This window comes from Rhinoraja longicauda, chromosome 14, assembly GCF_053455715.1.
Source record: "Rhinoraja longicauda isolate Sanriku21f chromosome 14, sRhiLon1.1, whole genome shotgun sequence".
Classification (NCBI taxonomy): Eukaryota; Metazoa; Chordata; class Chondrichthyes; order Rajiformes; family Arhynchobatidae; genus Rhinoraja; species Rhinoraja longicauda.
This window is the reverse complement of record NC_135966.1, coordinates 24,098,904-24,113,300: the sequence shown is the minus strand read 5'-3', so window position 1 is coordinate 24,113,300 and position 14,397 is coordinate 24,098,904. Positions and strand designations below refer to the sequence as shown.

The 14,397-nt window shown below is 41.3% G+C and overlaps 1 protein-coding gene across 5 annotated transcripts in view; it reads right to left on the bottom strand.

Moving 5' to 3' along the window:
* The window catches only part of ablim3 (actin binding LIM protein family, member 3), a 212,176-nt gene extending 200,994 nt beyond the window's left edge, over positions 1-11,182 (bottom strand). For all 5 annotated transcript variants that reach the window (XR_013548085.1, XR_013548088.1, XR_013548087.1 and 2 more), the window contains exon 1: positions 10,778-11,182. Coding sequence is in view for 1 of the 5 variants with exons in the window: in XM_078411587.1 (XP_078267713.1) it covers positions 10,778-10,790 (13 nt within the window). In the remaining 4 variants the exon portion in view is untranslated. The remainder of the gene's footprint in view (positions 1-10,777) is intronic.
* Between the last annotated feature and the right edge of the window lie 3,215 nt (positions 11,183-14,397).

Below are 14,397 nucleotides of genomic sequence, written 5' to 3'. Positions count from 1 at the left end.
TTGTGCATCAATATACAGTGCAGTATCTGAAAATCAATAGAGGTCTTCTAAGAAAAACAAACCCTTACAATTTTTCTCTTAACAATTTCTCTCACATGCCAAGGACATGTTGGTCAGTAGAGTAACTAGCCACAGCAAATTGCCCTTAATGTGTAGATAAATGTAGTATTTGTGGAATCTGGGTTGGTTTGAATGTGGTCCGAACGTGAGAAAAATGGAACTGATATAAAAGGGTGATCTATGGGTGGCATGAACTCAGAGGGCTAAAGGACATGTTTCCATGCTGTATGAACGACTCACTGAGGATTAGCAAAAGGAAAGTGTTAAAGGCAGATCATTGTGAGCCCCAGCTAATGGTGCTTGCAGTGGAAGAGAAGCCATTACTATGATTTTTTTTTTGTCTCTGACTGTAAAGATTGCAATGGAAATCGGCTACGGCACTGACCAATTGGAAGTTATGGAAGGAGGGAGAGATATTGGAATAGATTGTGTGATCATCCTGGTCAAAAGGCACTGGTAAATTGAAACTGTTTGGCCAAGACATTGTGGGCCGAAGAGCCTATCCTTGTGCTATAATGTTCTATGTTCTATAATAATATGTGAGCTCAAACATTCTGAGGCAATAAAGGACTTATGTCTGTTGATTCACACAACTCCAATGAACACATTTTTATGGGGGAACCTTTTCTTCAGTCTTAAAACTTCAGCCAAGAATGTTTAATAATTTTGGACAAGCAGTTTGGCGGCTCTTTTAAGACTATGATCAAAAGCAATGTGTAGTTTTGCCAAACAAAATCATCAGGAATTTCTATTAATTCATCATTTGAAGTATCAAGCTGGTCTCACTTTTGTTATCTAATAATAGAGTGAAGATTGAAAGAATTATATATATTCATAAATCTACCCTGAAAGTTTTGAAATAATTTCAGTTTTTCTTATTTTTGTTGCTGAATTGAAGTCATTTACTTTGGATTCAAACAACTATCTTTGATTTTCATCTTTTATATTGTTTGCAATGATCGGTTTGAGCTAGAGGTTTTGACATTTTTATGTCTAGACAAGTTGTAGTTGAGAACTAATCTTTCAGGTTGTATTTGGTCTGCTTCTCTCCTTGTTTTGATATCTTGATTAACATTTTTGCTCCTTTCGCATATTTTCTTTATCTTTGTGTATTTATTTATTGCATCATAGAGACACTTGAATCAGTTATGTATTTTGCTATTTTTTTACTGCCACATCTTTAATGTTTCAGGAAGCAGTTGAATACCTTGTTATTTTTTAGAGTTGAGGAAGCTGAAAGCTGCTACTTCGCATTCTGAACACTATTGATTTCGGCATTCAATGTTTATTTTGTCAAGCCTACCTGTACTAATAATCTCTTAAGTAACTTTTTTTCTGCAATTAAAAAGCAAGAAACACAACTAAAGGATATTTTTAATGAACAATCCATTAAACCATTAGAGGTACTAAAAGTCAGGGAAATATTTGACAGTCATCAGTTCCAAAAGAGAGCAATGAGGAAGAAGGAGAACTGTGAGAATTCTGTATCAAATAAAATTTCTCTCGGTGTTTCGTTTGGTTACTTTAGTTTCCACACACATCGTGAAGACATGCAGACTGGCAGATTAATTGTACACTGTAAAAAATGTCACTAATGTGTAAATGAGCCGTAGAATCTGAAGGGAGTTGAGAGGAATGAGCAAGAGTACAATTAGTGTAAAGTGGCTGTTTGATGGTTGATGTGAACTCAGCAAGATGAAAGGTCATTTTCTCTATGCACTCATTAACAATGAGTATGGGAGCACCTCAAGACTGCGTGCTCAGCCCCCTGCTCTACTCACTCTACACTCATGACTGTGTAGCCGGACACGGTGCAAACTCCATCTTCAAGTTCGCCAACGACACCATCGTTGTTGAACGAATTACAGATGGCGATGAGTCAGAGTATAGAAGTGTGAACGACCGATTGACCAAATGGTGCCAGCACAACAACCTGGATCTCAATATCAGTACAACCAATGAACTGATTGTAGACTTTGGAAGAGAAAGGAAAAGGACATTGAATCACTCTATGACTTTATGAATCTATGAAAAGAAAACATAAAGCAAATATTTCTTAAATTCTCCAACAAATTAGTGGAATGCTGAGGGAATGAGAATTCACTCTGTCCAAAGAGATTGCTTGGCAATGGTCAAGCCTTTCCATGTTATTAAATGAGTACTTGGATTAGAATGAACAAACTTCAACATTTTACATTTACTTTGTTTATTTGGGCTATTCAGTATATTTAACTGGTAAGTCAGTTGGTGAAATGCTGTTCCCCAACCATGGAGACTGCAGTGGACTTCAGAAGATTTACTTTGGTTTATGTGGATTATCAGAAGTTACATTCCAAATTGCACACAATGCCTAGCATTGTGGCCCACTGTTATTTTTACATTAAATTCCAACCCATTAAGTGTTCCATTTCCACCAGTCTAAAGATGTTGTTCAAAAATAAATTCCAAAAGGTGGAAGTTGAAGATACATTTTCCTTGTTTAAACTCAGTTTAGTTTATTGTCACGTGTACTGAGGTACAGTGAAAAGCCTTTGTCACGTGCTATCCAGTCAGCGGAAAGACAATACATGATTACAATAGAGCCATTTACAGTGTATAGATATATGATAAGGGAATGACGTTTAATGCAAGGTAAAGCCAGCAAAGTCCGGTCAAGGATAGTCCGAGAGTCATCAATGAAGTAGATAGTAGTTCAGGAATGCTCTCTGGTTACTGACACACTGAACACTGCCAAACTGACACACAGAACACAACTCCTATACTAACTGGTCCAAATCAACAATGTTACCACAGTATTTTATAGCCAAATGTGCTCTGAAGACACTATCAAGACACCAGACATTCAATAACAACACGCATTGGTGTAGTGAGGGAGAAATTAGTCTTTGGTCCCTGGTGTTACACACCTGTGATTATGAGCTACCTGTTATGCTCAGCACTACAAAATTCTACACCAATGATTTAGCTGAAAGTACATGAATAAATTGCAATCTTTCATTGTCACTAGCAGATAGGCTGTGTCCGCATATTGTGCAGAGCTGAGTATAACTGGCAGCAATACTCGGACACAGCCTATCTGCTAGTGACAATGAAAGATTGCAATCTATTCATGTACTTCCAGCTAAATCATTGGTGGCCTTTAGGTAAACTCAGCTAAGAAAAGTCTACTCTTGCTTATTGTAATTTAATGATGCACATTTAAAATTTCATTTTTTCCTTTTGTTTTACAATCTGGGAATTATTTCCATATCTAGTTTTGTTTCTTTAAAAAGTCAGCATTTTCATAATTATCTTTCTTGGCCTTTTCCATTGATTGGCACAGGTGTTGCTGAAATTCTTATCGTTATTCTCAAATCCCTCCACTGTCTCTCTCCTCCCATTCTCTGTAATCTTTTCTAAGCCTGTAACCTACTGAGAGCTGTGAGTTCTTCTGGATTAGGCCTGTTGAAGTTCCTTAAGTTCTTTTCCCTCTAGCTGGCACTCATGTCTTTATCTTTGTCTGGGCTCTGCTCCTATACCTCTTTGCTTCTGTAGCTAGGCAACTTCCTTTAGGTTCCTCGTCAACATTGACCTGTGCAGCAGCTTTAAGACATCTACATGAATATCTAAGTGGCTCAGTAACAATATTTGTCTGTTAACACTGATGCCGTACCTTGTCCTACATTAAAGTTACCATGAAATTAATTTATCTTTAGTTGCCACCATAAAAAATGTGCATAAGTAACAGTGCTAAGTTAACTCATATCATCCAATAGATGCTAATGAGAAGGGAATCAATCCACCTGTTAATATTTGCACATTTGTCACAAGGGACTAAAGAAGAATTTCTTCTATGATATCAATGCCCATTAACATTTTTGTTACATTTTTATTTCCTGCCTGGTCTATGTTGATGAAGTTTCAAAGCACCATAAATGATTGTAAAATGCAAAGAGATTATAGTTTCTTGGCAATGATAAGTCTGGGAGCAGTGATTCAAATGCAAAAAAAACAATAGTAGTTGCTACTTATGCAAGGAAGACAGGTCTTGTCAAACACGTTAGTCAGCCTGCCTCTGCAGTGTTTGTTTTTAATTTTCTCACCTGTCGGGTATTTTATTGTCAAATTTAATGGTTTTTCTCCCTATTAAGAGAACACAACTTTTCAAGGTTAAATAATGCACCACATCCATTCAAGTAGAAAATCAATTCCATTTATAAGCATTAAAGGTTGTGTTTACAATGAATTCTATCACTACCTAACCTGTTTGATGACAAGTATGCCAACTTGAAAAATAAGTATTTACAATTAGTCAAATAAGTTGTGAAAAATGAAGTAACTTATTTTCAAGTGATCATAACTGAAATTCGTGTCGTCTTTTATAGGGCTTTTAATTTTGTTTTACTTGGTACAGCTCCCAAAGGAACACATGATACCATACTTGCGAAAAATGCAACAGCAGTAATCAAAGAGTAGAGGGATCATGTAGATGTCAAAGGTTTCATTGTCACTACCAATCTGACCGGAAACACAGGTTGAGCTAAATACCCACCCAAGGACTGGAATGAAAAGTGCTGAAACAATTGCTAGAGGGTATTGTCAATTTTTATTTAATTTAAGCTAAGAAGGATCAAAAGCAAGAATTGGGCAGAGTAAATTAAAAGGTCAAAGCGATCCTCCATCTAAACCTGTGCTCAATCAGATTCCAGTTTCGCACTGTTGTGACTAACTTCAAGGTCTCTGTTTGGAAGATTTGCCCAGAGTGGATTTCTGAGGTGCAGTGCAACATACTTTCACAATCATGAGCAGAGTTAGCATGACTGGGAGGATTGGAATTTCTAAGTATACAGACTTGATAAAGCCAAACAGGAAATTATACAGTTTTCTCCCATCATGATTCCACAGAGGTTAAGGACCTTATTTTGAGCATGGTTCTTCAAGTGAAGTATTGACATAATGTCTTGAGCTGTGTGTATGCAAATACATAGTCATTGAGTGATACAGCGTGGAAACAGACCCTTCGGCCTAACTTGCCCACTCCAGCCAACATGTCCCAACTGCACTAGTCCCACCTGCCCGAGTTTGGTCCATATCCCTCCAAACCTGTCCGATCCATGTACCTGTCTAACTATTTCTTAAACGTTGGGATAGTCCCTGCCTTAACTACCTCCTCTAGCAGCTTGTTCCATACACCCACCACACTTTGTGTGAAAAAGTTGTCTCTTAGATTCCTGTTCAATCTTTTCCCCTTAACCTTAAACCTATGTCCCCTGGTCCTCGATTCACCTACTCTGGGTTAGAGACTCTGGGCATCTACCCAATTTATTCCTCTCATGATTTTATGCACCTCTATAACATGGTGGAGAGAACTGAACATAATACTCTAAATGTGACCTCACCAGTGTCTCATACAACTGCAACATGACCTCCCAACTTCTATACCCAATACTCTGACTGATGAAGGCCAATGTGCCAAAAGCCTTTTTGACTACCCTATCTACCTGCGTTTCCACATTCAAGGAACCATGCACCTGCTCTCCTTGTGTAGGTCCTGCCCATGTTAGACTTCCCAAAATGCAACACCTCACATTTCTCTGTAGTAAATTCCATCAGCCATTCCACACACCACCTGGCCAATCGATCAAGATCCTGCTGCAATTTTTCATAACCATCTTCACTATCTGCAAAATCACCTACTTTTGTATCATCAGCAAACTAGTGGTTTGCCTCACAATTCGATGCTGGGCCCATAACTGTTTGTCATCTATATCAATGATTTGGATGGGAACATACAAGGCAAGATTAGCAAGTTTGCTGATGATACAAACGTAGGTGGTTTGGCACCCAAGATGAGGTGTTCCATACCAATACTGCTCCCCATCCCCCTAGTCACAACAGACAGAATCCCCCTAGACCTTACCTACCACCCCATCAGCCGTTGAATACAACAAATAATCCTCCAAAATTTCTACCACCTCCAACGGGATCCCACCACTAGCCACGTTTTCTCATTTCCACCCCTTTCCTCCTTCCACAGAGACCATTCCCTCCGCAGCTCTCTGGTTAGCTCATCACTTCCCACCCAAACCACCCCCTCCCCAGGTACCTTCCCCTGCAACTGCAGGAGATGCAACACCTGTCACTATTCCTCCTTCCTCGACTCCGTCCAGGGACCCCAACAGTCCAGTCCGTTCAGTTTAGAAAGGGGTTCACTTCCACCTCCTCCAACCTCATCTACTGTATCCATTGTTCAAGATGTGGACTCTTATATATCGGCGAGACCAAGCCCAGACTGGGCGATTGGTTTGCTGAACACCTCCACAAAGTCCGCTTTCACCTATGCGATCTCCCAGTTGCCAAACACTTGAACTTCCCTTCCCAGTGTGGGCTCCACCTTTCCTTGATCGTCGTTGCTGGCTTTCATCTGTTTTGTTTGCATATCTTTCATTAATTTGTTCTATGTACCTTTTCATATCTCTCCATTCTCTCTCCCCTGGTTCTCAGTCTGAAGAAGGGTCTCGACCCGAAATGTAACCAATTCCTTTCCTCCAGAGATGCTACCTCACCTGCTGAGTTACTCCAGCTTTTTGCGTCTATCTTCGGTGTGGCTGTAAATCTAGGCTGATTTGTATGAAAATTTCCTGCAGATGCTATTACATCTTTTCCCAACTTCTACAGCCAATGGAGTCATCAACACTCATTATCTGAATAAAAAAGTGGAAATAACGCACCCATTTCCTTCTTTTCTATTTAGATTGGTGTGGTTAATAAGAATTCCTTGTAAATGGTATTTAAAATAGTACTGTTCAATAACTGGTTAACTGGGAAAGATGTGACAATGATAAATCACCATGAAAAGAAATTACTCTCAACTTTTCACATTACTTTCTAGGGCATCTTCAAATTATTGAAGCTTCCTTATTGTTTCCTCAAATAAAGAAAGAGTATTTCTCTATTCATACAATTCCTTTTGAAGTTTTAAACCACACTATTCAATTGCCTCCCTGCTTCTTTGTTACAAAGACTATAGCTCCAATACCTCATCATTCCTGTGTGTGCACTTTCTCATCCCAGTATTAGTCCAGTGAATTTACTCCCTTCTGACTTGAAACCTCCGATATTCATTCCATAATTGAGTGCCTGTCCCTGGTTCTGAATATTGGATAACCTTGAAATTTTCAAATACACAAAGGATAGGTTTTCTTTCCAATTTCTGTTTTGGGTACAACGTGTGCTTTTAGTCAGGTAATAAAATACTAAGTGAAGCTTAATATTGCTGACTGTCATGGATCTTTCAGCATGAGCAGTTTACAGAAATGTTTATGGCTATATATTGCCACATGCAGCAAGAAACATCATCTACTGTGCAAATAACCGCTTTGGTTGTCTCTTCTTAGCCACCTCTTTGACTGGTGTTTTGAAAAAAACCCATTAAATGCGCTGGAAGCAATAAAGAACACATGGCACGACTCTTAGGTGCAATCTTGGAAGGGAACTGAGCTAAAATGGAAACATCTGATATTCAAAAGACTACTTTCTGTTAGTATTTATGGTTGTGTATGTGGCAAAGGCATTCAGCTATGTTGAAGCAGCTGTCAATAATCGGCATTCTTTGATTGAACTTAGTGGCAAAAGTAATTATGTTCGTGACCACTGTAATCTTCAAATTGATGCACCACTGCTGCTTGTGGGCAACTCAAATGTCCTGCTATTCCATACCCATGCCTATCAATACATATTAAACTTTGACTACACCAATTACATTGCGCTCACTCTACTGTATGTCTGTGACAATGTTGTCACGGAGAAGGAGGGTAGGGTGCACCATGGACCAGATTGGGTGCATGGAGAGAGATAGTAGAGAAAGATTTCAGAGGCATGGAGAGAGAAATTAAATTGTGGAGTTGATTCAGGGTAATGATAAAGCCCACTGGACATAAATGAGATCATAGTCTGGAATGTAGCTCCCCCCCCCCTCCCTTCTGACAGCAGTTCCGTACAAAAGGTGAATTCGGGATGATGTTGAGAACTTCAAGGCCATGCCGCAGATGGGGAGGTGATGCTTGACTAAGCGGCGAGGTAGGATGTGGGATATCGAGGTTTGGATGTAGCTGTAATATAATTGGGGACGTGATGGGGCTCCTCCTGCCATTGATCGTGCTCCCAACCAATGGACAAGGTTCTCCAAACCATCCCAAATGCTTCTTCTGCTTTTTGAGCATTCGCGGGCTAGGAATTCTCAAAAATTTACAGGGATCTTACATTTGGAGGGTTTGAGAACACCCTTGATCATTTCCTTTGAGCACCTGATTTTGTCTTGGTATAATCGAGCTTGCAGTGTATGTTTTGGGATTCTGCCCATGAGGTTGGCCAAGTGTAATTAGGGCACAGTCTGCAGTGGTCACTTTGGCCTGGGAAGAGATGCTGACATTGGTGCACTTTTCCTGCATGGAGACTTGAAAGATTTTGCAGAGACCCCATTGATGGCATATCTCTAATGCTTTGAATTGCCTGCTGTAGGCAGGCGATGTTTCATAGTGTGCAGAAGAACAGTGTCATTTTGCTCAGTTATAAATATGTGTTTTGTGCCTTGCTTGATTTCTTGATCTTCAAACACTTTTCTTTCCTCAAACAGCCAAACCCTAATTCTGCCTTTATTGTGAATTGGCAGCCGAGATATGGGAAATGGTCCACGTTTTCCAGCTTCTTGTTGATGGCATTTGTTGCCAGAGTGTGTGGACAGTGTTGTGTATTGGGGACAGCTTTGTGCTTGTTAAATGTAAGACCCATTCTCTCAATGAACAAGTTGGCAATGTTGGTGCTTTGTCTCTGCTGAAAGGGTGCACATTGTTTGCATAATGCAGCCTGATGGCTGATATTGGGATGATTTTGGATTATGGAATGGAAGGGACAGAGGATGATTTTAGTACTTGTGCAGGATACCATTTTCTCTTGAGCCCTGTTTATTTTCTGGCATACAGAGCTTTCAACTTCTGTTGTCATGGGTGATACAGAGAATGGACTGAATAGTTTGATGTGGAACAGAGTCATGGAGAAACATTGAAGCCAGAATTATGGTGCAAAGTAATTTACCTTGTTTCTACCAGCAGATGTGGACTGTTTCTCTCTGCTTGATAAGTTCTTCCTCTCTTCCAAGTGCTCAGTGCGGTGGGCCATAGTTGGTCCATCATTATCAGGGAGTTGCTGGATTATTTCTGCCTATAACCTGTCCCTTCAGTCAAGAGCTTTCTGTTGAACCTTAGCCTTCAGGTGCTCATGCATTTGCTCTTTATTCCTTGAGGTTCAGTGGAGTTTCAAAATCGAGAATGTGTGTCATCGGCAACTATTTAGCTTTTCAATATCCTTGTTGAACCAATCTTGGTGTTTTCTGTCAGTGAAGCCAAGAATCTATTCACATGTGCTTATTATTGTGGACCAGGAAAGATCAGACCGCGCAGACTGTCAGAGGGTTCTGTAGCTGAGAGTGTCTAAGAGGGCTGTCTAAGAGCTTTTTCTGTAGTGTCATTTACATTGATTTTCTCGTGGCAACATTTCTTTTGCTGAGGTTGTTTGAAACGAGGCTGGTGGAGATGACAGACCCGGCAGGAGGTGTTCAACCCAACATGCATCAGTACCTGTTGTGTGCTGGGTTATGCAGACACACTTGTGTTCTCTCACTCAGTCGGTGATATGGGGCCAGTAGCTGGATTGGGTGTGTTGCCATGAAGTTGTAATCTCCAACACCTGATGAAATAGATTATCACAAGACCACACTCTGGCCATTGTGCCCCCCTATTTGCTTCTTTCCAATCACACGCTTCCAGAGACAAGAACTTTTCTTTTGACTTAATTCTGACTTTGTTCGAACTGAACTAAACCATATTCCTCAACTTGTTATCAGCAATATTCAATTTAAACATTGAATGCATTGAGCGACTATATGGCCTCTCCTTTCTCATACTGAATTTAGATGAAGGCTGCCTCACTCATCCCTCCTTCAAGCCTAGTGCAGTAAGAGAAGATTTCAGGACATTAATGTTGTCCAGTGCACCGCAGAACTGCAGTGCATTGCTGAAGAAGGTGGGGACAGATACAATGCTCCAAGGGAGATAAATATCAGCAAGCTATTGTAAAAGGTTACTCAACGGTTAAAAAAAATAAATGTGTTTTAACAGAAGCACGCAACTATTGCAATTTCAAAAGCACAGCGACGATTTCCAATTTTGACAGAAACACAATTATCGAACGTATCTCAATGGCAATTTTAATAGTAAGAAAAAAAACACATTTCGTTTGCACTGCTACGTTGCTGCCAATGATGCTTTCTCGTTAAGGGAAAACGGCTGAAAGGTAAAAGCAGCTTAGCTGCGAATAATTTTGAAAGGAGGCAACCGAAAAATGTGGAAATGGTTCTTGCTTGCAAGCAAACAAAAAAAAATTCAACCTGCTCCTTGGCAGGTCTGTACAATCTCGGTGTGCACTGCCCGATCAACAGCATGTCCACTCCCAGCTAAACATTCATTCAACCGTGCCTTTTAAAAAAAAATAAAAAATAAGACAATAAGAACCCAACACAAATCGACGTCTAATTTCTCAACCCGTAGCCAAGCACTCAAGGAAGGACGCTGCTACCTGAGTCTTAAATCAGTTCTTTGTTAAAGTCGGCAGATCCAGCATCTGAGTGAGGCAGGTCCCACCTGCCTGCGAGCAGAGGGACAGGGCAGATAGATACACTTACCGCTGGTGTTCATAGCGCAAGCCTCTCCTTCTGTCGCCGATCACCTCTCCTGATGCCAAGGCTCCTGATGCTGACAGCCTCGCCAACGTATGACAGACAGACAGACAGATAATAGTTTCCCCTGCGATCCAGATTTTCCTAAGGAGCTGCGGTAATGGTTCTCCAATCTCTGGCCGGTGGGATCTTCTTGTGCAACAGTAACGGATGATGTGCAAGGTCAAGGGGCTTGCAGTGTGCACACTGGCCGGGGCCGGGCTGGGCTGGGCTGGGCGTTCCCCACCGTTGCACTGACTCTGCTCACACGGCAGCTTCTCCCCACCGCCGGCCAACGTGCACCACAAGTGAGCCCAGCGTGTGGGAGATGCACGGCGGCGGGCAGCACACAGCCGTACTGTGTGTCGAGCCAAAGCACTGGGAACAGTGAGAGAGAGAGAGAGAGAGAGAGAGAGAGAGAATCTGATAAAATGTCAGCAGAGGGGGAGAGGAGGCAGGCGGCCAAATGCTGCCACCTGCTGCCTGCCGGTATCAGAGCAGCAGCAGGAGAGGGGGGCAGCGAGGAAAGTGACCCACGACCGACCACCCAGACAAGCGGGCGGTGGGAATTTGGCGCCCCACAGGACATTTAACCATCAGTCTGAAGAAGGGTCTCGACCCGAAACGTCACCCATTCCTTCTCTCCTGAGATGCTGCCTGACCCGCTGAGTTACTCCAGCATTTTGTGAATAAATACCTTTCTATTTGTACCAGCATCTGCAGTTATTTTCTTATACCTTAAGTTAACCATCGTCAAGCAGAAGTGGATTTAAGGCAGGAAGGCGCACAGAACGCCCTGAGCTGAGAGTTTTCTATGGGCTCAGGTGGAGAAAGACCTCTCACCAAGGGTGGCACAATATATCACCATAACATGTAACATAAGAAGCGAGAGCAGGAGGAGACACCCAGCGCTCTGCCTCACCACACCTAGATCATGGCTGGTCTTCTACCTCAGTGCCATTTCCATCCTCTGTCTACATATCTCTTCATTTCTTTCATATCCATTCCAAAGATATGCATGCTTATGGGTTAATTGGCTTCAGTAAATTGCCCCTAGTGTGTAGGGCACAGAACTAGTGTATGGGCGATCGATGGTCGGCGTAAACTTGCTGGGACGAAGGGCCTGTTTCCACGCCGTATCTCGAGACCGAGGACAAAAAGGTCTTTGTAGGAAAGGGAAGGAGAATTAAAGTATCTAGCAACCGGGAGATCAGGTTGGTTGACACGGACTGAGCAAAGGTGTTCCACGAAACGATCGCCCAATCTGCGTTTGGTCTCGCCGATGTATAAGAGTCCACATCTTAAACAACGGATATGGTAGATGAGGTTGGAGAAGGTGCAAGTGAACCTCTGCCTAACGTGATAGGCATCAGTCAATAGTTTATTTCTTGTGATGGAGACTAAGATCAAGAAAGGGGAGGGAGGTTTTCAGGGATGGTCCAAGTAAATTTGAGTGCAGAATGAAAATTGGTGGTGAAGTTGATGAAGTCCATGAGTTCTGCTTGGGTGCAGGAGGTAGCACCGATGCAGTCATCGATGTAACGGAGATAGAGTTCGGGGATAGGGCCAGTGTACGCCTGGAACAGGGATTGTTCAATGTAACTTTATATAATGCCTTTCACATAGTGAGGACCTTCCCACATGTGTTCACTTGTTCAAAGAGAAACTGAAACATATCTTACATTGAGTCAAGATCAGTTTATTGTCATATGAACAAGTACTGCGAAGTACAGGTACAACCAAATGTTTGCTTGCAGCAGCATTTTTTATGATGGAGACACAAGAGAGACGGCAGATACTGGAATCCGGAGCAAAATATAAACGGCTGGAGGAACTCAGGAGGTCTAGCAGCATCTGTGGAAGCAAAGGGAAATTTGGCCATCCCTTTGATTTTGCGGATGCTTCTTGACCTGCTGAGTTCCTCCAGCAGTTTAAAAAAAAATCCTTGCACTTATATAAGATCCATATTTTAATGAGCACTTATGTGTCCCATATAAAGGTGCACATAAGTACTGCTGTTTTAGAAAAGAGGGACACTCACAAGATAAAGGTAGTGCAGTGGAGGTTTGCGAGATTTAATTATTGGGGTGGCAGTTTTGTAGTACAAGAAGAGATAAAGCAGACTTAGCCTGAACTGTTAGGTTTAGAAGAATTGAAAGGCAAGTTTATTGAAATGCACAACATTTTTATGGAGCTTGAAAAAAGAGTAGCGTTTTCCCAAGCTAGGGATTTGAGGCTCAGGGACCAATCTGATTTCTGTCACAAATCCCATATCCTTCGATTTCCTGAATATCTAACAATCTATTGATTTTTCTCTTGTAAACTCAGAATAAGAGGTCAGGCATTCAGGATAAAGATGAGAAAAAATCACATGAAGATTATGAATCGTTGGAATTCTCTACTCAAATTTGGTCACTGAGTACAATCAAGACAGAAATCAATAGATTGTTATATATTCTAGAAATGGAAGGATATGGGGTTTGTGATGGAAATCAGATTTGAACGGCTATAATGGTTGAGGATTTTAAAATGGGTGATTGTCTGGATGGGAGCCACAAAATAGACAAAACGGTAAATGCTCGAAAGGTTGAACAGTGCCTTTATGGAATAAACAGTTTGTGCAAGGAATTACCTAGTTAGTGGATTAAAAAGCAAAGACATTGATTATGATAGTAGGTCAATGATCTGTAAGCAAAAATATTGAACTGTTATCATGCCCAAGTTATTGCGTTGCTTTAATTGAATGCAGATAAAAAGCTCAGTGGTGTGAACAGTGAAGGTATTCCCAGAATAACGTGCAGATTAGGAAAATGATTTTTCCACCTCTTTCTCTCAGTGAAACTATTGACTATTAATGGAATATGCAAATCTGCACAAAGCACTATAATTTATTAATGAGTCTTTTCTTCTGTTCATGCAAAAGTGTGAATCTATTACACACATATTGAATATTTTTTAGGCAGTAAGCAAACATTTGAAAGCTATCTTTTCTATTGAATGGTGTGAAACCTTCCAAATGTAATGGGAATTATCTCAGGGGAAAAAAATGTGTCACACTACTGGGTGTAGAGTCATAGAGACATAAAGACATAGAGTCATAGGGTCATAGGGTCATAGGGTCATAGGGTTATAGAGTCATAGAGTCATAGAGTGATACAGTGTTGAAGCAGGCCCTTTGGCCTAGCTCGCCCACATCGGCCAACAATGTCCCAGCTACCCACTTGCCTGCACTTGTTCCATATCCCTCCAAACCTGTCCTATCCATGTACCCGTCTAACTGTTTCTTAAACAATGGGATATTCCCAGCCTCAACTACCTCCTCTGGCATTTATTCACAAAATGCTGGAGTAACTCAGCAGGTCAGGCAGCATCTCGGGAGAGAAGGAATGGGTGACGTTTCGGGTCGAGACCCTTCACCCATTCCTTCTCTCCTGAGATGCTGCCTGACCTGCTGAGTTACTCCAGCATTTTGTGAATAAATCGATTTGTACCAGCATCTGCAGTTATTTTCTTATACCTCCTCTGGCAGCTTGTTCCATTCACCCACCACCCTTTGTGTGGAAAAAGTTACCCTCGGATTCCTATTA